The sequence below is a fragment of the Theropithecus gelada genome, chromosome 18 (genome assembly GCF_003255815.1).
Source record: "Theropithecus gelada isolate Dixy chromosome 18, Tgel_1.0, whole genome shotgun sequence".
In the NCBI taxonomy this organism is placed as follows: domain Eukaryota; kingdom Metazoa; phylum Chordata; class Mammalia; order Primates; family Cercopithecidae; genus Theropithecus; species Theropithecus gelada.
In genome coordinates this window covers 10,061,207-10,085,964 of record NC_037686.1, presented here as the reverse complement: position 1 = coordinate 10,085,964, position 24,758 = coordinate 10,061,207, and the positions used below count along the sequence as shown (strand labels likewise).

Sequence of the window (24,758 nt, the reverse complement as noted above, 5' to 3'; positions counted from 1 at the left end):
GCAAACAAAACTAAATCAGGCCGGGCCGCGGTGGCTGAAGCCTGTAATCCCAGCACTTTGGGAGGCCGAGACGGGCGGATCACGAGGTCAGGAGATCGAGACCATCCTGGCTAACCCGGTGAAACCCCATCTCTACTAAAAAAATACAAAAAACTAGCCGGGCGATGTGGCAGGTGCCTGTAGTCCTAGCTACTCAGGAGGCTGAGGCAGGAGAATGGCGTGAACCCGGGAGGCGGAGCTTGCAGTGAGCTGAGATGGCGCCACTGCACTCCAGCCTGGGGGACAGAGCGAGACTCCGTCTCAAAAGAAAAAAAAAAACTAAAACAGAGAGATACAAACTTTAAAGAAAGTGACTGTTATAATAAGCATAATTATCTTAAGAAAAACATCCATAGTCTATTTTGTCATGATCCATGACCTCTGAAGTCCAACATCTTACTCTATCGAATTTTAAAGTTGAAAAATGTTTCTAGAGGAGTTACATATAATATGTAGATTTTAAATTTCTTTGATCTTAAATCAAAGAGCTAAATAAAGGCTTGCTAACCCCTTGGGCTTTTATGTATTTAAATTTTGAAAATAAGCCAACAACTTACTTCTGAGTAGTTACCAAACTTAATATGTATGGATTGGTGTCCGTCTTTCCCTATTAAAACTAGATGTAGTGTTTTTTAATGTGCTTAGCTTAAATCTTGAAGCTTTCTGAATTTTGATGAAAGCAATCAAATTAAGCAAAAGGCAAGGGTTAATTGTGTGTGTGCACAGGTATCTATGAGCCTGTAACTGTATCTATATCTAGGTACATCTTTTTGTACTCCCCACCAATTATGCTAGTCCTTGTTAATATGTCTACAGTTAACAGATTTTAAATACATATCCTGGTGTGTAGGACACTATCACATACATCTATGACTGGTAGCACCACAGGGAAGAGACGTAGCCAAGGTACAACATGCACTCTCTGGAAATATTCCAGGAATTCAGAAGTAGACTTACACCTGCATCTAATTCAAATACTGAAGAGAAAATATTATAACCCCTTGCTTATTCAACTTCATAACAGGAAAAGCAAGAATAAAACCATTTATAGAATTTCAGAGCTGAAAGCGGACTTGGGGATATTTATACCAGGCCCTTGATTTGACAGATGTGGAAAGCAAAGCCTGGAGAGTGTTTGTAACTCACCCATGCTCACACAGTGAGTTGGTGGTGAACTGGGACTGGCACTCATCTCTTCTTGATTTTTAGGTTAGTGTTCTTTTCACTATACCAGTCATCTCCAACGTTTTTTTTTTGAGACGGAGTCTCATTCTGTCGCCCAGGCTGGAGTGCAATGGTGCGATCTCGGCTCACTGCAACCTCTGCCTCCCGAGTTTAAACAATTCTCCTGCCTCAGCCTCCTGAATAGCTGGGGTTACAGGTGCACGCCACCATGCCCGGCTAATTTTTGTACTTTTTAGTAGAGACGGAGTTTTGCCATGTTGGCCAGGCTGGTCTCAAACTCCTGATCTCAGGTGATCTGCCTCCCTCGGCCTCCCAAAATGCAGGGATCTCCAACTTTTATGATCAAGTACTCTTAATTTAAAAAATTGGGGGCATACTACCTACATATGTTTATTTATAAGTTCTATCCATATACTACTGTATAAATAGTCCAATTTTATGAAACATTCAATCAATAGAAAAAAGCTAAAGATCGCATTTGATTTTTTTTTTAAAAAAAGAAGTGTTACAGCCAGGTGCAATGGCTCACACCTGTAATCCCAGCACTTTGGGAGGCTGAGGCAGGCGGATCACGAGGTCAGGAGATCGAGACCATCCTAACTAACGTGGTGAAACTCCGTCTCACTAAAAAATACAAAAAAAAAAAAAAAAATAGACGGGCGTGGTGGCGGGCACCTATAGTCCCAGCTACTTGGGAGGCTGAGGCAGGAGAATGGCATGAACCCAGGAGGCAGAATTTGCAGTGAGCCGAGATCACGCCACTGCACTCCAGACTGGGCAACAGAGCGAGACTCCGTCTCAAAAAAAAAAAAAAAAAGAAGTGTTACTATTTCGTTCTATACCCCAGTGGCTTGCCTTTGTGGACTCCCCAGTTTGGAGACCATAAAACCATGTCATACTGTCCATGATGACTTTGATGTTGATTCGTTGTTCCTGAATTTGTTCACCTAAATTGAAGTTACAAAATAATCAGTTACAGCTAAAATAAAGCACAAAAAAAGTCATTAAACTGAACATAAAATAAAATGTTGGCCCCTTAAAGTTATGTTTATAATCACCATATAATTTGGGGAAATTGTTCCAGGTTTACTAGGATGAATAAATGTATTCACGTTTATGGGAAGTGTAGACCTGCATAATGGCTATGTTACTTTCTGAAAACATTCTGACAGCCTATCAGCATGTTTCAGAGAAAAGATGAACTGTGGGCATTGTCTCCACTGACTGTGCTCCCAAAGCCAGCATCACCCATCCTTACGTGCTCAGGGTTAGGCTGCATTATTGGTTTCTCTGTCTTTCCCACTGCCTGTGACTACCTGAGAAGAGGGATGGTCTCAGTGATCTTCATATCCTTAGCATTGTACCCAGTGCCTGACACAACTCAATAAATGTTTATTGAATGAAGTGAAATAAAGATTTATGACCAGGTGCAGTGGCTCACACCTGTAATCCTAGCACTTTGGGAGGCCGAGGCGGGTGGATCACGAGGTCATGAGTTCAAGACCAGCCTGGCCAAGACAGTGAAACCCCGTCTCTACTAAACATACAAAACTTAGCTGGGCATGGTGGCGGATGCCTAGAATCCCAGCTACTCAGGAGGCTGAGGCAGAGAATTCCTTGAACCCAGGACGGGGAGGTTGCAGTGAACTGAGATGGCGCCACTGCCCTCCAGCCTGGGCGACAGAGGGAGACAGCGTCACAAAAAAAAGAAAAAGAAAAAAAAAAGATTTATTCTCCTGTAACCAACCCTAGCGCAAAGATTCTCAACCCTGGTTTCACATCAGAATCAGATGAGGAATGATTAAAAATGGCTGATGCAGAGGTGGGACTTCCAGTATGGTGGAAGGAATAGTTCTTCAGCTCCTCTTTCCAAAGCAGTGATGATATAGAACACATTGTCAAAAATAACCAATCAGGGCTCTGAAAATCAATCAAAGGCATACGCTACACTGAGAAGTGGCTATTCATAGAACAAACAAACAACTGAATTTCATGTATGAGCAGCGGGAGTCTGTGTGTCATTCCTGCCTACGCTTCTCCCATCCATTACTCCCAGCTTAGTCCATAAAGTAGTTCAACCAAGATGAGAAAAGGCATGAAAAGGAGCAGCCAGGGAAGAATGACTTGATTTGGGCACAATGTGATAAACCCCACATCCAGCAGCATTGTCAATAACAGTAGCAATCTAGGTGGCAAACAAACAAGGGAAGACCAGCAGCTCAGCTAGCCTGAGGTTACAATCAGGCTTGGGACAAGCAGCAGATTGGTAGATCAGCCAGAAATTTACCAGGAAAATCTGGAAAATAAAATAGTCATAGGGGCCTTCAGAAGCTCTCCATACAAATATGTGTAGGAAAGATTGGAGAGGCCCAAGTTTTCCATACATCATTGGCTGACTGTAAACCTGTGCACACGTGCAGTGGACAGGCAAGAGAGCCTAGAATTAAGCAAAACCAGACTTACTTAAAAGTTACCTGCACACAGGCTGGGCACGGTGGCTCACGCCTGTAATCCCAACACTTTGGGAGGCCGAGGTGGGTGGATCATGAGGTCAAGAGATCAAGACCATCCTAGCCAACATGGGGAAACCCCGTTTCTACTAAAAATACAAAAATTAGCTGGGCATGGTGGCACATGCCTGTAGGCCCAGCTACTTAGGAGGCTGAGGCAGGAGTATCGCTTGAACCCGGGAGGCGGAGGTTGCAGTGAGCCGAGATCGCACCAGTGCACTCCAGCCTGGGGGACACAGTGAGACTCCATCTCGAAAAGCAAATAAAAAATTACCGGCACACTTTAACTGTGCTCCCCAACACACACACAGATCTACTGCCAGAGGGTGGAAGATTTACTGTCTTGAGCTGTCTGGGCACAATGTCTGACCACTCATTGGCCATTAATCTATGCAAACACAGTGTGATTCTTAGGAATTCAGGCTTAAAAATGAGAACAAGAATTTAAAAAACAAAACGAAGCTGAGCAGAGACACCTACAGCCACATGAGATTCTACAAGTATGTCCAGCCAAATTATTAAACAAAACTTGAGATCACGCCACTGCCCTCCAGCCTGGACAACAGAGTGAGACTCCAGTTCAAAACAAAAACAAAAACAAAAAAACCCAAAAACAAAAAAACAAAACCAAAATACAGTAACAACACACTTTGAGGAAAATTCAGAATTCAGAATTGTAACAATGTATTATCTGACATGTCCCATTTTTAACAACAACAAAAGTTATGAAACATGCCAAGAAACAGGAAAATGTAACTCACACCAATGAGAAAATAGTAGTAAACCAAAATTGTCTCTGGGTTGTCCTTGATGTTGGGTTTAGCAAAGACTTCAAAGCAGCAATTATAAATATGTTCAAAAACTGAAGGAAACCATGTTTACAGAGTTAAAGGAATGTATTACAACAAGGACTCAACAAATAGAGAATGTCAACAAAGAAATATAAATTATATTAATTTATATATTAATATATTAATATATATTAATAAATTATATTAATAATAAAATCAAAGGACACTCTGGAGTTAAAGTGTACAATAACAAATGAAAATTTCTTAGAGGGACGCAACAGCAGATGTTAGATAAGGGAAGAAATAATCAATAAAGTTGAAAATAGAAATAACCCAGTCTAAAGCACAGAGAGATAAAAGAATAAAGAAAAATTAAAAGAGCCTCAGAAACCTGTGAGACGATGTCAAACATACTAACATGTGAGTAATGACAATGCCAGAAAGAGAAGAGAGAGAGAAAGGGCAGGAAAATATATTTGAAGAAATAATAGACTAAAACTTCCAAAATTTGATGAAAATACTAATCTGTGGATCCAAGACACTCAAAAAACCCAAGTAGAATAACACAGAAAGAGGCACACAGACCTGGAAATATTGAAGTCAAACTGTTGAAAGTCAAAGCCAGAGAAAAACCTTGAAAGCATCAAGAGTAAAATGATTCTTTACACACAGGGGAACAATAATACTGTGAATGGTAGACTTCTCATCAGGAAAATTGGCACTGACATGACATATTTAAGTGCTGAAAAACCATGTCAATCAAGAATTCTGTATCTGGCCGGGCGCAGTGGCTCATGCCTGTAATCCTAGCACTTTGGGAGGCCAAGGTGGGTGCATCACTTGAGGTCAGGAGTTTGAGACCAGCCTGTCTAACATTGTGCAACCCCGTCTCTACTAAAAATACAAAAATTAGCTGGGCGTGGTGGTGCACTCCTGTAATCCCAACTACTCAGGAGGTTGAAGCAGGAGAATCACTTGAACCGGGAAGGCAGAGGTTGCAATGAGCCAAGATCATGTCACTGCACTCCAGCCCTGGCGACAGAGTGAGACACCGACTCAAAAAGAGAAAAAAATAAAAAGATTAAAGGTAATTTAATTGTAATTTAAACCCACATTAAAAAAATGGAGAACACCAGAAAGTAAATAATTGGGTAAATACAAAAGACAGTGTGTGTACATACACACATACACTCATGTGTATGCACATATATGTATATAAGCTTATACATACTATGTATATAAATTTATATGTATATAAGCTTATACGCATATATGTATGTAAATTTTTACACATATATATTCTATTAAATTCTTTTTTTTTTAATTTTTTAATTTTTTTTAGACAGAGTCTTGCTGTGTCAACTAGGTTGGAGTGCAATGGCGTGATCATAACTCTGTAACCTCGACCTCCTGGGCTCAAGCCATCCTCCCACCTCAGCCTCCCAAGTAGTTGGGACTACAGGCACACATCACCATGCCCAGCTAATTTCTGTATTTTTTGTAGAAATGGGATTTCACCATGCTGCCCAGGCTGGTCTCAAACTCTTGAGTTCAAGTGATTCACCCACCTCAGCCTCTGAAAGTGCTGGAATTACACATGTGAGCCACTGCAACTGGCCTTCTCTTAAATTCTTTAAAAGACATAATATTGTAGAAAATATTTATTGCATTGTGTTGTTGGGTTTACAACATTCATAGTTGTAATATACTTGACAATAGTGCAAAGGAGGGAAAAGGAAATGAAGCTATATTAGAGAAAAGTTTCTATGTTTACTGGTATTCAGTGAGTATATATTATCTGAAGTAGATAGAGATAGGTTAGTATGTGTATTGCAATTCCTAAAGCAATCCCTAGGAAAATAGCTCAAAGAATATAGTCAAGAAACAAAAGAATTAAAACGATACACTAAAAAGTTTCATTTAATACAAAATAAGGCAATAAAGGAGTAATTAAAGAGATATGAGATACACTAAAAAAAGTGGCAAACATAAATACAACTATATCAGTAATTTTACTAAATGCAAATGGAATAAAAAACTCCAAGGAACAGGCAGAAGTTGTCAGACTGAATGGAAAAAAAAAAGATTCCACTAATTCACTTACATGCTGCTACAAGAGGCACACTCTAAAGACACATTTGTTAAAGTAAAAGGATAAAAAAGATATACCATGCAAATGGTAAGCTATATTAATATAAAACATAATATGCTTTACATCAAGAAATATTATTAGAAACAAAGAGAAACATTTCATAATGATAAAATGGTCAATTCCTCAGAAAAACATAATAATTATAAATGTATATACACCTAAAAACAGATCCCCAAAATACATAAAGCAAAAATGACAGAATTAAAAGAAATGTGAAACCGAAAAATAATAGTTGGAGACTTCAATATTCCACCCACAATAACTGATAGAATAACTAGATTTAAAACATCATCAGGAACATAGAATACTTGCAAAACACTATCAATCACCTTGACGTGACTGATCCTTCTTGAGTACTTTACCCAAGGACAATAGAATACTTATTGTTTTCAACATTCTCAAGGAGGGTTCTTATGGTAGTTCACAAAACAATCTAAATCAATTTAAAAGAACTAGAATCATGGAAAATATATCCCCAGATAACAGAAGAATTAAACAAGAATCTACAATAGAAAAAAATTTAGAAAATCCTCAAATATAAGGAAATTAACAACATACTTTTAAATAACCTATTGGTCAAAAATAAATCACAAGGGAAATTAGAAAATACTTTGAACTATATAAAAACAAAAACACAACTTATTAAAATATATGGGATATAGCTAAAGCAGTACTTAGAGGGACATATATAGCTTTAAGTGTTTGTATTAGAAAAGACGGTCTCAAACTAATAATCTAAGGTTCCATCAAAAGAAGCTAGAAAAAGATAAAACTAAACACAAAACAAGCAGAAGGACAATATAATAAAGATTAGAGGGGAAATAAAAAGAAAACAGAGAAACAATAAAATTAATGAAACAAAAGTTGGTTCTTTGGAAAGATCGTGACAATTAGTAAGGCTTTTGCTAAATTGACTACAAATAATAGAAGACACAAATTATTAAAATCAAGAATGAAAGAAGAGACATCACTAACAACCTTATAGGAATTAAGAGGCTCACAAAGAAATAATGTAGATGCCTTTATGCCAACAAATTAGACAACTTAGACAAAATAGGACTCCTATAAAGACTCAAATTATCAAAACTAACTCAAGAACAAATTTAAGGCCGGGCGCGGTGGCTCAAGCCTGTAATCCCAGCACTTTGGGAGGCCGAGACGGGTGGATCACGAGGTCAGAAGATCGAGACCATCCTGGCGAACACGGTGAAACCCCGTCTCTACTAAAAAATACAAAAAACTAGCCGGGCGAGATGGCGGGCGCCTGTAGTCCCAGTTACTTGGGAGGCTGAGGCAGGAGAATGGCGTAAACCCGGGAGGCGGAGCTTGCAGTGAGCTGAGATCCGGCCACTGCACTCCACCCCGGGCGACAGAGTGAGACTCCGTCTCAAAAAAAAAAAAAAAAAAAAAAAAGAACAAATTTAAAAATCTGAAGAGATCAAGAACAAGTAAAGAACTCGAACTGGTAATTTAAAATTTTCCTACAATGAAAAGTCCATGCCCAAATAGCTTTGCTAATGAATTCTATCAAATACTTAAAGAAATAATACCAATCATTTATCTTTTTTTTTTCCAAAAATAGAGAAGGGAACACTTTCCAACTCATTCTATAAGGTCAGTATTACATGATATCAAAGCCAAACAAAGACATTATAATAAAAGGAAACTACAGACCAATATCCATCATGAATATAGATGCAAAAATCCTTCATAAAATATTAAGAAATGGAATCCAGCAATATAGACAACCAAGTGAAGATCATCCCAGAAATGCAAGGTTGATTTAACATATGAAAATCAATCAGTGTAATATACCATATTAATACAATAAAAAACAAAAACCATATTATCATCTCAATAGATGCAGAAAAAGCATTTGACAAAAGTCAGCATTCTTATTAATAACTCTCAATAGAATAGAAATAGAAGGGAACTTCCTTAACCTGATAAAAGACATCTATGAAAAATCTACACCTAATGTCATATTTAATGGTAAAAACAAAATGCTTTCCTCTTAAGACTGAAACAAGGCAATGATCTGCTCTTACCACTTTTATTCAACATTGTACTGGAGGTTCTAGTCAGGGTAATTAATTTTTAAAAAATTGAAAAGATGTAAGTCCACCTTTTGTTACAGATGATATAATCTGATGTGTAGAAAATCCTAAAAAATACACACACAAAAATTGCTAGTACTAATAAATGAGTTCAGCAAGGTCATAGGATATAAAATCAAAACACAAAAATCAATTATATTTCCATATACTAGCAATGAATAATCCAAAAATTAAATTAAGACATCTCCATTCACAATAGCATCAAAGTGAATAAGATATTAAGGAATAACTTTAACAAAGAAGTATAACACTTGTACATTGACAATTACAAAACATTATTATGATAAGTGAAAGAACAACTAAATAAGTAAGCATTCCATGTTCATGGAATGGAAAACTCAGCATTATTAAAATGATACATTTTTTCAAAATTGATCTACAGATTCAACATGATCCTAATCAAAATCCCAGTAGACTTTGTTCTTTGTAGAAATTGACAAAATGATTCTAAAATTTATATGGAAATATGAAGGAGCTACATAGGCAAACAATATTGTAAAAGAATAACTAAGAGGACTTACATTCACCAGTTTCAAACTTTTTATAAAACAGTATGGTACTGGTATAAGAACAAGCATATAGATTAATGGAACAGAATTGATAGTCCAGAAATAAACTTCTACATTTATGGTCAATTGATTTTTGATAAAGGTATCAAGAAATTTAATGGGGGAAGGGATAATCTTTTTAACAAACGTTGCTGGGGCAATCAGTTGTACTGTACACCCATATGTGAAAGGATGAATTTAGAGCTTTACTCAATATTATACACAAAAAGTTACTTCAAAATGCATCACAGTTCTAAATATTAAGTGCTGAAATGATAATACTCTTAGAAGAAAAGATCAGAGAAACTCCCTAAGGTGTTGACTTAGTCAAAGAGTTCTTAGATATAATACCAAAAGCATGATTTGAAAAGAACAAAATTGTTGAACTGAACTTCATCAAAATTAAAAACTTCTGGTCTTGGAAAGACACTGTGGTGAAGAGAAGGAAAAGACAAGGCACAGAATGAGAAAATATTTGCAAACATATCTAATAAAGTACTTGTATCCAAACTATTTAAATAACTATGACAACTCAATAAGAAAAAAATCCAATTAAAAAATGGGCAAAAGATTTGAATAGGCATTTCACTAAAGAAGATACAGAAATGGCTACTAAATGCAAAAAAGATGGTTAACAAAATTGGTCATTAAGCAAATGCAAATCAAAACCACATTACACACAAACCTCTATTACACATACATTATAATGGCTGTAATAAATAAGACAGAAAATAATAAGTGTTGGCATGGATGTGGATAAACTAGAATCTCCATACATTTTTGTGGGAATGTAAAACAGTACAACAACTTTGGAAAACCACTGGGTAGTTTCTTATAGAGCTAAATGTAAACTTAGCATACAACCCAGCTGATATTTCAGAAAGTGCATGAGAAAGTTTATTTCAAACATTATTGAATAATCTCCTTCTTCAATCGTTCACTATATATATATATATATATAACATGTTATATGTTATAATACCACTGAAATCCTCACAGGTTTATTTCTTAACATTCTGTAGCAATTTCATTTATTCGACAAAAAAACTTACTGAGTATCTACTGTGTGTAAAATACTGTGTTTGGCACCGGGGTAGGAGTAGGATACAAAGATAAATGTAAAACCCTTGTATTCTGAGAGCTTTACGTCTAGTAAGGGAGTAAATATATGATGTCAATCAAGGAAGAAAGGATAGAAGAACACAAAGAAGGAAGGCCAGTAACCACAAAGCCAGTGCAAACAAAATGTGAATTCACACACTCAAGAACGAGTTTCTGTCTAGAGTTATCAGGGAATCCTTTGTGGAAGAGCTGGACATTGAAAGATGGGTAGGACATCCCAGGATGAAAAGCTCTGTTTTTAATGCTGACCTATCTATGTGTTGTCATTAGGCTTTACTGAGTGGCCACAAAAGAGCTGAATTCATTTTTTCTATTCTAACAAAGTTCCTTTAAAAACTTCATCTTTACATATATTTACAGCTCAGTACTGTTCACATATATGCAAGATGATCAGTCATTTACTGGAAGAGAGAAAGAGGCCATGTTTTTAAACTGTGGGTCAGCTTTTTCTGGGCCTCTTCTGGGCTGTCTTTGCTCCAGTTAGCTGCTCCTCTGCAGAGCTTCAGCATCTGAATTATGTCTCTCATCTTCAGGACCCAGTGCAGAGTCACTGGGAATTTGCATTCTCTTTTCTACTCTCTACTTTTCTATCAGCCACAATTTCCTCTTTGCAAAACCTGAAAAATGATGCTGTTCTTTGGACTTTTGTGAAAACGTTGTTTTGGATCTACTTTTGATTGACAGCAGTTTGGTTTTGTGCTCCTCCTCCTTTGATACAGGCAATCCCGGTGGCCCAAAACCTACTGATTTTTCATTCTCCCATTTCCCAATCTTGACACACACGGAGGTTTCAGGAGAACATCAAAGTTCATGGACAAGTAGGAAGCTGAAAAGAGTCCTCTTTTTGCTAATATGTTTTTCAGGAAAAGTTTCTTATGGTACAAACCTGAATTTATTTAGATCGACATGATCCTTGAAATTTATCGACAGGTAGCATCATAATAAATACTATGATGTCAAAATAAATAACCTTCCCTTGGATTTTAATTTTTTTGCATTATTTATCTTACACTAATCTCTTCTCATCATTTTACTCTTAGTCATAGAAATATCTCACTTTTAGCTTTTTTTAAATTAAAAAAAACTAAATAGGAATACAACCACAATTTTTTCATTTAATTTATTGCTTTATTTTTTCCATGATTTAAATTTCCATTGCTATTTTTACTCGCTTTTTACTCGCTTTTTCGGTAACTTTCCACAGTTAGTGTATAGCCATGATATAAAAACAACTGTCCTAGGAATGCAGAATATTCATTTGTTCTAGAAAAGGTGAATGTGTAAAACTCTGAGAGAATTAAATATCGTATGGTTCTTATCTATATACATCCTTCCATTTTTATTCACTTCTGACTACTCCATAAGTGAATTTAATCAGACTAGATTATGGTTTTTAAGCAGGAGTAAAAGAGTTTACCCCATATTTCCTAGACATTATAGTATAAAGACACTTGACAATAGTACCAGGAGATGCCTTATGAAGTCTAAGGTTGTTTCTTTGTGAACTGAGGTGTCCAAGGTTTGTCAAAGCAGGTCTTATTCACTTATTTATAATGCAGCCCAGACGCCAACATCCCACTCTACTTTGGGATGGTCACTGGGGTTGACTAGACATTGCATAAAAGTTACCTTACTCTTGCTTTCTTGTTTCATCTAAAAGATGGCTGTGGGAAACCTCAAGCCTGTTGCAAGGGCAGCCTTGGGCTTCCAGAGTCCAGAGATCTCTCTGTGGACGTTCAGTTACACCCCATTACCTGGCCAGTGCCGATACTGTGGAGGTCAAGGCTCTGCAGGGACAGAGCAAATGTTTCACCTCTGAGCCCAGAGAGGTAGCGGCTTTGCCCTTCCTCCTCCTCTGGCTGACTCATTCTAATCCACTCTAGAAAAGGACATGCCTTCCTTCTCACAGCATGATTCACCTGCCTAGGGAAGATGATGCCATTCTGAGTGTATCTGATGCCATCTCAACTTGATTTAGGCTGCATGAGAGCCTGACAAAAGAGTCAAGCACAGGAGGCAAAGAAGGAACCATGTCTTTCTGGGCCTCACTCTACATATCTATGAAAGGAAGGGCTTAAATTATATGAACTTTTGGTCCTTTCTTGCTTTAACATTCCACAGTTCTATGGATCTATAAATTGCCAATTATGGAAACCTGTTGTTACCAGGAGTGAGAATCCTAGCTATCTCTCCCTGTGTTTACAGCTGAGGAAGCTGGAGCAGGAGGCTGGTACATAGAGAGGACCATTCTCCTTGGATTTAGGGTTGGTCTTTGGGATTCAGAACATAATGCAACAGGCCGGGTGCGGTGGCACACACCTGAAATCCCAGCACTTTGGGATGCCGAGGTGGGCGGATTGCCCGAGCTTGGGAGTTTGAGACCAGCCTGAGCAGCATGGTGAAACCCCATCTCTACAAAAAATACAAAAATTAACTAGGCATGGTGGCGTGTGCCTGTAGTTCCAGCTACTTGTGGGCTGAGAGGACTGAGCCAAGAGGATCCGCCTGAGCCCAGGAGGTGGAGGTTGCAGTGAGCCGAGATCGCACCACTGCACTCCAGCCTGGGCAACAGAGCAAGATCCCATCTATTAAAAAATAAAAACAACATAATGCAACAGCCTGTTGAACAAAGTAACTCTGGCTTTTCTACTTTCATAGCTATTTCCCTCTGAACTTCTACCATATAGGAGATAATGTGGCTCATCATTTTGTTGGTATTTAAATACTGGAAGACAAACCCTAGAATATTGTATTGATTTTTGTTACCCATGAACTATGATGCTTTTTTCTTATATATAATAATTAAAATTTTATTTAGAGAAGAAGCAATAAAATCATTTCTAAAGGAAAAAAAGTAAAACCTTGATATATCAGCAACAATAGAGACAAGGTTTCACTATGTTGCCCAGGCTGGGCTCAAACTCCTGGGCTCCAGCAATCCTCCTGCCTTGGCCTCCTTGAGTGTTGGGATTACAGGCATGAGCCACTGTGCCCAGACTATCAGCAGCTTCCTAAGCAAATGTCATTTCCAGTAACAGTCAATTGGCTCAATATTTTTTGTTATTCAGATTCAGCCACTTCAGTCTCCAGATGGATTTGAGTCTCCATACAACTATCGTTATTTCAAGGTGCTTTTCCTATTACATACCAGAAAAACACTAACAAAAGAATAAGGCATTTCTTAGACATGACGTGGATGGAATCTGGGAAAATGGGGAACAAGTAAATGGTTTTACTATCATCATATCACCTAAAGAGAGTCTCAGAAGATTCGTTATATGCGCAAAATCTCCACAGACCATTTCAGCCTCAAAACTCCCTGGTTAAGGGTGCTGAGGAGGTCTGAGAGAAATCTGAAGGAATTCAGAACTCAGCCATAACCAGTAGACCCTCACATCTGGCACCTGCTCACACATCCCCTCTTCTGCACATCTGGCCCTGGCTGGACCACAGCATTAGCCTCCTAACAAGGGAGCTTGCTTCTGCAACAGCCACAGTGATGCCGTTACCGCTGAGTCAGAGCATGTCGCTATTCTGCTCAAAACTGTCATGGATTCCTTCTTTAACTCAGAATATCAACTCCCTTCAATGGCCCACAGGCCCTCCATGATCAGTCCTGCCCCACCCATCACGTTCCTGACATCCTCTCCACCTGCACTATCCATCACTCCCCCGATTCCCTCGCATGGGCCTCGATGCTGTTCTGTGCTGTAAGGCCTTGCAGTGGCTGTCCCTGATGCCTGGTCTATTTTCCCCAGATAACCTCATGGCTAACTCTCTGAGCTACTTCATTTCTTTGCTCAGATATCACTTTCTCACAAGGCCTGACTGCCCTCTTGAAAATTCTAACCTGTACTCCTGGCCCACATTCCTGCTCTCTTACCCTGCTGCTTCTTATTGTTTCTATAACATGTATTACCTTCTGGTATAAAATATAATTCTACTTAATAGAACAGAATTCAATATAACGTGCTCAGTAATTTATCCCAAGCACCTACAGCAGTGCTTAGCGCTCAGTAAATATTTATTGAATAAATGACTTAGAACGCCTAAACCTCACTGAGTGTTCCCCCTGTGCCAGCCACCACACTCAACATCTTACATGATTATCTCTTTTCAACTTCACAACATGAGGGACAGTCATTTTCCTCATTTTACAGAAATAGATATGTAGAAAATGACATGAATCTACAGCTCATAGCTGAGGTTAGGACACAAAAGTGTCCACAAGGCAGATTTCTTTGGTAACACATTTTGAAAGGATATTGGGGTAGGAGATGGAACAAGCTTTCAAGTTCTCTGCACTCTCTGCTGTGTTTAGTGGTCTCTATTTTTAGCATTGGTATCTTCTGTCAGAATTATAACTGTTTTGAATGTTAGCATGGTCTTCACCAACTCTAGTAGTTTCAAGAGGTTATAAGCTGGGTGACACACTGGGGGTGGTTGATCAATGTGACATAGGGGTAGGTGAGGGGCATGGTTTAAAGTTAGGGTGCCCAGGGAAAGTCACTCAAGCCTCAGTGTTTGTATCCCCAAACTGCTGTCTCTGAGACTCCTTTGCAAACATCTATGTCTGATTCTAAATGGTGGGTTAAAGTGTCTGTAAGTTTCCAGGATTGGCATTCATGGACACTCCTTGGGTTTTCTTTGTTAGAATTTGTGTCCTTCCATCTACGGTACCCTGCTCTAAATCTTGGTTATTTTGGTGCTCAATAGATTCTCTACAAGAAGGCTAAATCAAAGGAAGCACAATGCAAAACTACATATTGATGTTTCAAGGAAAACCCAGTGGTGTATGATCAAGGGGAGTTGCTGACCATAACTGGCATGACGTGCCCGCGGAAAGGGTGGGGACTTGGGTATGACGAGGGTTCAAATAACTACTCTGCTCCTTCCTAGTGTAATGAAGAAAAGTCATTTAATCTCCTTGGTTTCCAATTTTCTCATTTACGAAATGAGGATAAAAATTTCTACTGTTCAGAGCTGTTCTAAAGACTCCGTGGTATAGAGAATGCAATGCTGAATTATGTCATATAGGCTGAATTTTAGTCTGTTTAGAATAAATGTCTACTGTTACCATGGAAGGCTGAGGAACAGCTCTAAATCTTCCCATAACCTGAGAAACCTGCTGTGCTGTTCTCTGGTTTTTGTAAGCTATTCATTCTTGTAAGTCATTCATTCTACTTACAAGAATAAGAAAACATTCTTTTTAAATTATTTTCATCTTAATGTATGATCCAGCTTACTTGCAAGAATGGAAGGTGCCTGCTTTCCATAATCCCACCTTTTCTGTAAACATCTGCCTTATTTCATCCTAAGTCCTTATAACATTGGCATTAGGAAAGAGGTCCTCCGGTCATACACTAGACTCTGTTATTCATTTTTAGACTTTCTAGAGCAATGGTTCTGACCTTTGGTGAGTCACAGAGCTCCCTGAAAATCCGATGAAAGCTACAGTCCCTCTCTCCAGAAAAGTTCTCATCTGTGCATAATTTTGCATATAATTTCAGATCATCCAAGACTCTACTGAAACCATTCATGGACAGAGGTTAAGAACCCTTGCCAAATGGTTGCAAAGTGGTCATGAGTAACACTGCTCCTTTAATCCTGATGATATTTTGTTGATTAGCATGAAACAGTAGTAATCTTGTCATTTTAAGAGTTTTTGTTTTCCTAAATTATTTTCTTTATTTTTCCCACTGTGACCAAGAACAAAGGCATTTAGAGTAAGCCGTCCAGAATTTACTTTATAACCCGTGGCTCAAAATACAATTGCTAACTGATCTGTACTGCAAGCGCACTGACACTAAACTAGTCATTGTTCCTAAGACTCACTAAGGTCAGCCAAGCCCTGAGCACATGTAACTCTCCATAGTTTCCACTTTAACCCTGGACATCTAACTACAAAGCAGAGCTAAAAATAGACCAAGCGGAGCACTTACACTACACAGAGGTGCATTTCCAACCCCAGGGGTTTTAATCAACAACACTGTGCACAATCCAAAGAGAATGCTTTCATTTAGCAGGAAAAAGTTGCTTCATTTTGAGCAAGCTAAAATATAACCTAAAGGAATTATGAAGACTTTGAAGTGTTCAAAAAATATTATCTGCACCTGTGTTCTAGGTCTAAAAAAAGAAAGACTAAAATTCCTTCAGGATTGAGTTGGCTTTCTTTGTCTTTCACATTGAATTATTCAAAGGAAAACATATTGGCATTTTTCCCCCTCTTGTTTCTAGGTCAGCATGCTTCTACCAAAAAGTTTAAGTTGTTCAAACATAGCAAGCCATAATAAATACCTACCTACAAAAATATATACATAGTAGGAAGGAAAAAGTAATGAGTTTGAACACAGAAAAATAATTACAGTTCCATTCCCTAGAGAAAGTTTATTGTCTAAGGCTCTTTATGGCCAAAATGGCTAAGTCTCCTGAGGATTATATAGATCAAATGTTTTCATAATAAAATTTGCTCAAAGGTTTAATTACTAATGATATATCAGATTATGAATAAATATAAATATTGCATATGTGGCTAAAAGAAGGATTTGTATAAAATTAAAATAATTTTAATATAAAATTTTGCAATAGAGTTGAGAAAATAAAGATCCTTTAAAAATACAAATTCATAAAACTCTGGATTCTACAGCACTGGGGAAATGAAATAAGTACACAAGTAGTTACCTTGACAACTGCCTTATAATGAAAATGCCCATCTTCTATAAACCTAGCACAGACAGTCCAGGAAAATGGATATTTAAAATGTAATCTTTCTCTATTACATGTATTTTCCTAAATGAGGTTCTTAAGCATATCTGCAGAACGTTTTTCAGGGAAACAAATTGAGGCTGTCATATGCATTTGGTATTAATTCCTCCCAGATTTTCTTTGGAAGGCAGTTCGTTTGAAGCAAGTGCTAGAAGAAATGAATTCACCTCAGTGACAGTATTTCCATATCTGCAGCCAATGTATGATCCTTATGAATATCCCACGGCAGAATATGACCTATGAACTTGAGATTGCGAAGTGATCCTGTTCCATTTTAAATGGAATTTCAGAGTGTTGCCATCATACATTCCAGGTAAACCCCAGCAGAATCTGGCTGTTACTGAACCCAGCAGAAGCTCCCAGGAGGCCACCATCACTGATAAAATGATAGCTGTAGATCAGATGCTGCTCAAATCCAAGAGGGATTTAGGAATTTCTGCCTCTGGAAGCATGCGTCACTTCTAGTTAAACTGACCACTCTATTATTTTCTCAATACCTTTTTAGATTCCCAGAGAAAACAGCTTTTCTAGTTGCCCTACCGGATATTTTGTGGACTTAAGTTTTGTTAGACTGAAAACTATGTTACATTTATAGCAAAAAATGCAACCTATGCCAGATACTTTGGAGAAGAGGATTAGAGGCAGAAGGTGGTTATTGACCACATGGCCCAGAAATGTCTATGTTTTGAAGATCAGCAATTTTTTTTCTGTGGAACATAGATTTTAAATAAAAGTCACATGTATCTTGCAAGTGTTTTTTTAATCTCCATGAATAGGGGATCATTCTGAATATGAAGAAAATAAAACTTGCCTTGGACTGAGAAAGTAAATATCTGCCCATCACTCATCAGGCTGAAATAGCAGCCACAGATAAGCCAACTGCAAAGTGAACAGGAAATGACATTTCTCCAGGGACATTGCTGTTGTAAAGTGTCACGGTAACCCCCTTCTTCGAGTGACTATAGACTCACTGAGAAACTCTTCTCTAATATCAAAGACAATCAGTGAGCTTGCTGTTTAAAATTTTATCAGTAAGAGCAAAACATCTCACTCTTGCCTGCAGGATCTTAGTTGCTTCACTGAAGCAGAGAAGCAGCCTCAATTCCCACTTCTGGTGAGAAGTCCCAGATAAGGGGTTTGGGGATACAACAGTCCACACTTATCTTAAGTTTCCAAATAAACAGCACCCTGGGTTCACTTTGCAGACCAGACCTGCATCTAAGCTCCACTCTTCCTAGAATCCTAAAATAGCCCTTTTTCCTCTAGTGTTTAGTCTCCTTCATTGCATTGGGTCAATAAACCTAATTTTGTCAGAATACAGGTTGGTTCCTATTATTCTTTGACTGAAATAGGGCCATATTTTTATCAAATGGTCGAGCTAAAGAAACTATTTGTTGCATAAATAGTTCTGAATTTAAGTTTTTGCTATTAGATATTGAAAAAATATTTAATAGAATACATCTTTGCAGTAGTTCAGTCTCCTGTGACCTGTGAATTTTAAATTCTATATATCAGCTTCTCATCTAGGCAGAAACATTCTGAGTGCGAGGAAACCCGCTGTGAGTACTGAAATGATCTTTTCCGGCCCTGCTGCTGCTAAAGTAACCTGTGGCAAAATTTCCCTGCTCTTAGAAATAGCAAATTGGCAACACAAGCAAGGCTCGCCCGTGAGAACACCAAGCTCTTTGTGAAGCTAAAAGAGACAATAAAGGGAAATAGGTAGGCATGGGTCCCAGGTCTCCCAACCAAGGTCTGCCTGCACACTTGGTTGAAATGCTGGGCTGCCGTATTTAAGAAGTAACTGGGAGAGGCTGGGCACGGTGGCTCACGCCTGCAATCCTAGCACTTTGAGAGGCCCAGGCGGGTGGAACACCTGAGGTCAGGGGCTCGAAACCAGCCTGGCCAACATAGCGAAACCCCGTCTCCACTAAAATTACAAAATTAGCCGGGCGTGGTGGTGCATGCCTGTAATCCCAGCTACTCAGGAGGCTGAGGCAGGAGAGTCGATTGAACCCAGGAGGCAGCAGAGGTTGCAGTGAACTCCAGCCTGGGCAACAAGAGCGAAACTCTGCCTCAGAAAACCAAGACCAAACCAATACAAAACAAGAAGTAACTGGGAGGGTGACTCAGCGCACACGCCTCTTCGCTGAGGTGGGAAGAGTGCTTCCGACATACCCATGGGAGGAGCCATAATCATAGGCTGAGGCAGCCTTCCGACTGACGTCAGAGCTCAGGGCGTACTGTGAGGCCTGCTGCTGGAAGGAGGCGGCGGACGCCTGGCGGAAGGCCTCGGCTTCCTGGCGGTGCGCGGCGGAGGAGCGGCTGCTGTAGGCCGTGGAGCCCTGGGTGTAGATGGCCGAGCGCTTCTTCTCATGCTGGTAGTGGCTCACGGTGGTGCGGAGGTCCTTGTTGCGGTAGCTGAAATCATAGTGCTGGTGGGACCTCTGATAAAAAGGCAAAGACATCCTGTGCCCCTTGAAGGAACCGGGCCACCTGAAGGAAAACAACACTTTTTGAGTGAATTATTAAGGAACAAATTCCATAGAACAAGTCATCTAAATCAATGTGTAAAAATCAATACTCTTGGCTGGGTGCCGTGGTTCATGCTTGAAATCCCAACGACGATCTCTTGAGGCCGGGAACTCAAAGTCAACCTGGCCAACACAGTGAGACCCTATCTCTACAAAAAGAAAAAAGAAAAATTTAGCCGGGTGTGGTGTGTGTGTCCGTAGTCCCAGCTACTCCGGAGGCTGAGGCAGGAGGATTGCTTGAGCCCAAGACTTCCAGGCTGCAGTGAGCTATGATTGACCCTTGCACTCAGCTTGGGTGACAGAGCAAGACCCTGTCTAAAAAAATAAAATAAAAATTAATATTCTTATCTTTTCCAAAGAGTAAACCAAAAAGGGTATGAAGTTTAGCATAACTGGATATTCAAAAAACTCTCCACTTCATAGCCCAGATGGGCTTGCCCTGTCATTGTACCTTTTTAAAAAGAATTATATCTAGGAGGTTTTCCTAGAAAAACAAAGTTTTTCTAACCTGGCTATTGTGCTTTTTCCTCAGACTCTCCATAATACATATTTCTAATTTTCTGCCATTTCATTCTTCATTTGGGGCTTCATCTGGAAGAATGTGGAAGGATAGCGTCATGTGGTGTTCATTCAACAAATAATTAACAGCACCTACTGTGCACTTGGCACCATCCAGCCCATCAAATCCAGTAGTGAGGCTGGGAGTGGTGGCTCATGCCTGTAATCTCAGCACTTTGGGAGGCTGAGGCAGGCGAATCACTTGAGGTCAGGAGTTGAAGACCAGCCTGGCCAACGTGGCAAAACCCCGTCTCTACTAAAAATACAAAAATTAGCCTGGCATGGTGGTGGGCACCTGTAGTCCCAGCTACTCTGGTGGCTGAGGCAGGAGAATCACTTGAACTCAGAGGCAGAGTTTGGAGTGAGCCGAGGTTGCGCCACTGCACTCCATACTGGACAATAGAGCAAGACTCTGTCTCAAAACAAAACAAAACAAAACAATACAGTGGTAAACAAAACAGACAAAATGCCTGCTGTAATTACCTTGTTCAGAACCATACAGTCTACTGCAGGAGAAAGACAATAGAGAAAACAAGTATGACATAGGTTAATATGCCAAGAACCAGAGAAAAACAAAGCAGGTAAGAGGGATGGATGCAATTTTCAACAGCCTCAGCAGGGATAGCTTCCCTAGAAAGTACATCTGAGCATGAGACTTTCTGGGGAAGAGTATTCCAGAAGGAAGACCAGAGCAAAGGCACTGAGGAATGAACATGACTATCGTGCTCCAGGAACCGCTGATTGCCAGGGGTTCTGGGGTGGGAAAGGTATAGGAGATGATGTCAGAGAGGTGAGCTGTGAGCATGGGGGATGGGCTGGTAGTGTAGGGTCATGTAGGTAGCAGTAAGGACTTCAGCTAATACTGTGAAAGGGCTGAGAAGCCATTGGAAGACTCTGAGCTGAGACTCATTCTTGCCGATGTCTGAAGATGGACTGTGGAGGGAAGAGAGTGAAAGCCAGGAGACCTATGAAAGGGCTGAGTTGTATCCTCTCAGAATTCCTAGGTTGAAGCCCTAACCTCCAGTACCTCAAAATGTGACCATATTTGGAGATAGGGTCCTTAAAGAGGAAGTTAAGTTAAAATTAGGCCATTAGGATGGGCCCTAATTCTATATGATGGTGTCTCTATAGGAAAAGAAAACCAAGACCCAAATATGTATATAACAGAGGGAAGGCCATGTGGAGACACAGGGAGAAGACAGCCATCCATGAGCCAAGAATAGACCTGAGAAGAAACCAACCCAGCTGACACCTTCATCTTGGACTTCAGCCTCCAGAGTTGTAAGGTAATAAATTTCTGTTGTTTAAGCCACCCAGTCCATGGCACTTTGCTGGCAAAAGAATACAAAGTCCACTGCAATTGTCCAGGCTAGAGGTGACAGGGGTAGCAGTGAAAGTGTGAGAGGTGGTCAAGCTCTGCACAGGTTTTGAAGTTAGAACCAATGGCATTTGCTGAAAGTTGTGAATTAGGATGTGAAAGAAAGAGATGACTCCAAGGTTTTTGCCTGAGCAATTGAAAGACAAGTTGCTATTAACTGAGATGGGGAGGAATGTGGGAAAGTATCAATTTGGGGTGGAAAAACAGGCGATTGATTTTAATGCTCTACATCTGAGACGCCTGTTAGACCTCCCAGAGGAGACATTTTAAGTGGGAAGTTGGATACGTGACTCTGGAGTGCAGGGGAGAAGTCCAGGATGCAGATTTACATTTGGGAGTCAACAGCATATAGGTGGTATCGAAAGCCAAGAAAACAGATGAGCACCATTATACACGGAAAAGAAAGTCCTAAAAGAAAACAGGTGAGAACCATTATACACGGAAAAGAAAATTACAGGCATGGTGGCTCACGCCTATAATCCAGCACTTTGAGAGGCCAAGGCAGGAGGATTTCCTGAGCCCAGAAGTTTGAGACCAGCTTGGGCGACATGGTGAGACCTTGTCTCTATCGTAAAAATCTAAGATAAAATAAAATAAATAAAATAAAGTTCTAGAACTGAACCCTGGAGTATGCTAATCTTATATATAAGCTCTCTCAAATCTCACAAACACTTCAAGCAAAGGTATAGTCTCAAAGCAGAAAAAAAACAACAACAAAAAAACCACAACTGTTTGCTCCATAGGGAGCATACAGGCTTCTAGTCTCCCTACATAAAGAGGTAAGAGAGTCGATTCCCAGGGTGGCAGCTGGCATTGTGGACTTGAGCTAACAGTTCTACTGGAAGTCAAAGGGTATGTTTGTTTAGCATAGGGTGGGGAGACATCACATTGCCTTAGCATTCTTGAATAGTCTATCCACTGAAGCAGGCCTATCAGCCATGTTGACAACCCTGGATGAAGTAATAGTTTTATAAAAGCTCCACCCTCAAGTGTTTTAATGCTGTAGAATTAGTTTTAAAGTGAGCTGTTTTCTCCAAATGTCATTTTTTTAAAAATTCAAAATGAAGAATGAATCCTTCTAAACTCAGCATATTCTTTGTCAAGTTTAAAACTACTTTTTATTTAAACTATTTTAAAAGTCAGCATGTATTCCCTAGAGAAGAAAATCGAGCAAACTTCACTCCAGAAATATTTATCTTAGGGCTCATGGAAGATATCAATCTACATGGCATTTCCTAAGAGAAAAAATAGCTACTAGCAAGCAACTTTGCTTCAACCCTTAAATAGATGGCTATTTTCTGTTACAAAATATAGAGGAGAATTACCATGTATAACTAATAACTACTAGACAAAAGGGGTTAGAAAATGTTAATACAGAATTCTATTAGGCAGTTATAAAGATATTAGAGAAGTTTCTGTTATGATACTACATTGTAACATGGCACATGTTATTTTAATGATTTTCAAATAAATAATAAAGAACCTTGTTATGTTATAAACTAAATTCACTCCCCAGATGATTTGAAGTGCTGTTATTTTCACAAAATAAAATCTTTAAGTATCTTGCCCCAATACTATTTTTTACTGTTTCATTTCTCCCAAATACATTTATTTTTAATAATACTTAATATTCCTCTCACATAGATAGTAGGTTACAAGTAAACGGGGTTTGACTTGAAGTCCTCCCTGCTGTTGTCACAGCCCTGACCTCTGGAACAAAGGTACAACCACCTCCTCTTCATCAAGTAAGCCCTTGAAGTTAACTAAAGCCAGGATTAGCCCCAACACATGACAGCTGGAGAAGGTTGGGAGGAAAGATGGTTTTAGTGTCTTTTGTTTCTTTAAGACCTAAATTTTCTTTCTGAAAATAATTTGAGAATTTAGGAAGAAATACAAATTCCGTAGCTGTAATTTATGATACCTTTGTGCAGTCATTAAAGGGCAAAAGCTGATGAAAACGATTCCCAGAAAAATCGCTATGTGGGGCTCTATGTTGCCTCTGAAATATTACTTAACGGTTTTGAGGCCATATCATTGTGCACGCTCACATTTACCCACATTGCATTGTCACAGCAAGATCCCTGAATTATAAACTAGTGACTTCAGAGTTAATTTTTCTTCTTTCGGTCTAATTTGTAACCAGGGAGCATTGTATGGCACACACAGGATTGAAAACACAGGGCCTCCTGTCTCTCACCCATTTCAGATTTCAACCAAACCGTACTTGGAAGGAGCACTAAACACACGCTTGCAGTTCAATCCGAGGCAAATATGACCTCCTTACAGTTCCAGGAACAGCAGCTTAATTTCAAAAGAATACAGTGATGTGAGAGAAGAGCTGTGCCAGCCCAACTGGCACCCGGCTGTTCTGGTTTCCCTCCCTGGAGCTTCACTTTCCTATTTCTCTGTTATTCTGACATCTCTTTGAGAAAACTGCTGAGTTCAGAAGACAGAAAGAAAGCACTTACACTGCAGTGCTGCTAAGCTCATAAGCTATCAAGTGCATTCTTCTGCTTCAGTGTCACACTTACCAGTTTCCAAAGGAGTGATGGTGGTGGAAATGTTCCGATGAGGCCGAGGAGCTGGATGAGAGAATGAAAACTCCGCCTAGGTTGAGTCCAAGAAAATGTTAAGAGGCAGGGCTAAAGACAGGACCCTGGAGGCCAGTTCAAAAATAATGCATGTGGTCAGGCAGTCGAATGTCAGGCCACACAACCAGCCTTTTATGGCCAAGAAAGCAGTTAAATATAGCAGCAGATGGGGAGGGTAGTCCCAAACCAGGAGGAGGAGAGGCGCACGGGCAGGTAGCTGCCTCAGTAATATAATTGCATAATGCTGGTCAATGAGTCTGGCCCAATTAAACAAAATATAGGATTTTTATTTGGCAACAGGAGCTATTTTCAATGTCACTTTATCATTAGATAATGTAAAAGTGTAATGGAAAGAGTGGTTTGTGTTAACAGCTAAAAATAGGTGTAGTAATATGAGTCTCAAAATGGACTTCATGGAATTTTAATGCCAAGATATGGTTCTGGGCATGCTGTTAATAACACACATACAGT

General features: G+C 39.4%; 1 protein-coding gene across 2 annotated transcripts in view; it reads right to left on the bottom strand.

The window, feature by feature from the left end:
* MYOM1 (myomesin 1) overlaps window positions 1-24,532 on the bottom strand; it is a 147,615-nt gene extending 123,083 nt beyond the window's left edge. For both annotated transcript variants that reach the window (XM_025365122.1, XM_025365123.1), the window contains exons 1-2: window positions 24,228-24,532; window positions 19,405-19,722 (exon numbers count right to left, since the gene is read on the bottom strand). In XM_025365122.1, the coding sequence (XP_025220907.1) occupies window positions 19,405-19,694 (290 nt within the window). In that variant the 5' untranslated portion in view covers window positions 19,695-19,722; window positions 24,228-24,532. The remainder of the gene's footprint in view (window positions 1-19,404; window positions 19,723-24,227) is intronic.
* Window positions 24,533-24,758: the final 226 nt, after the last annotated feature.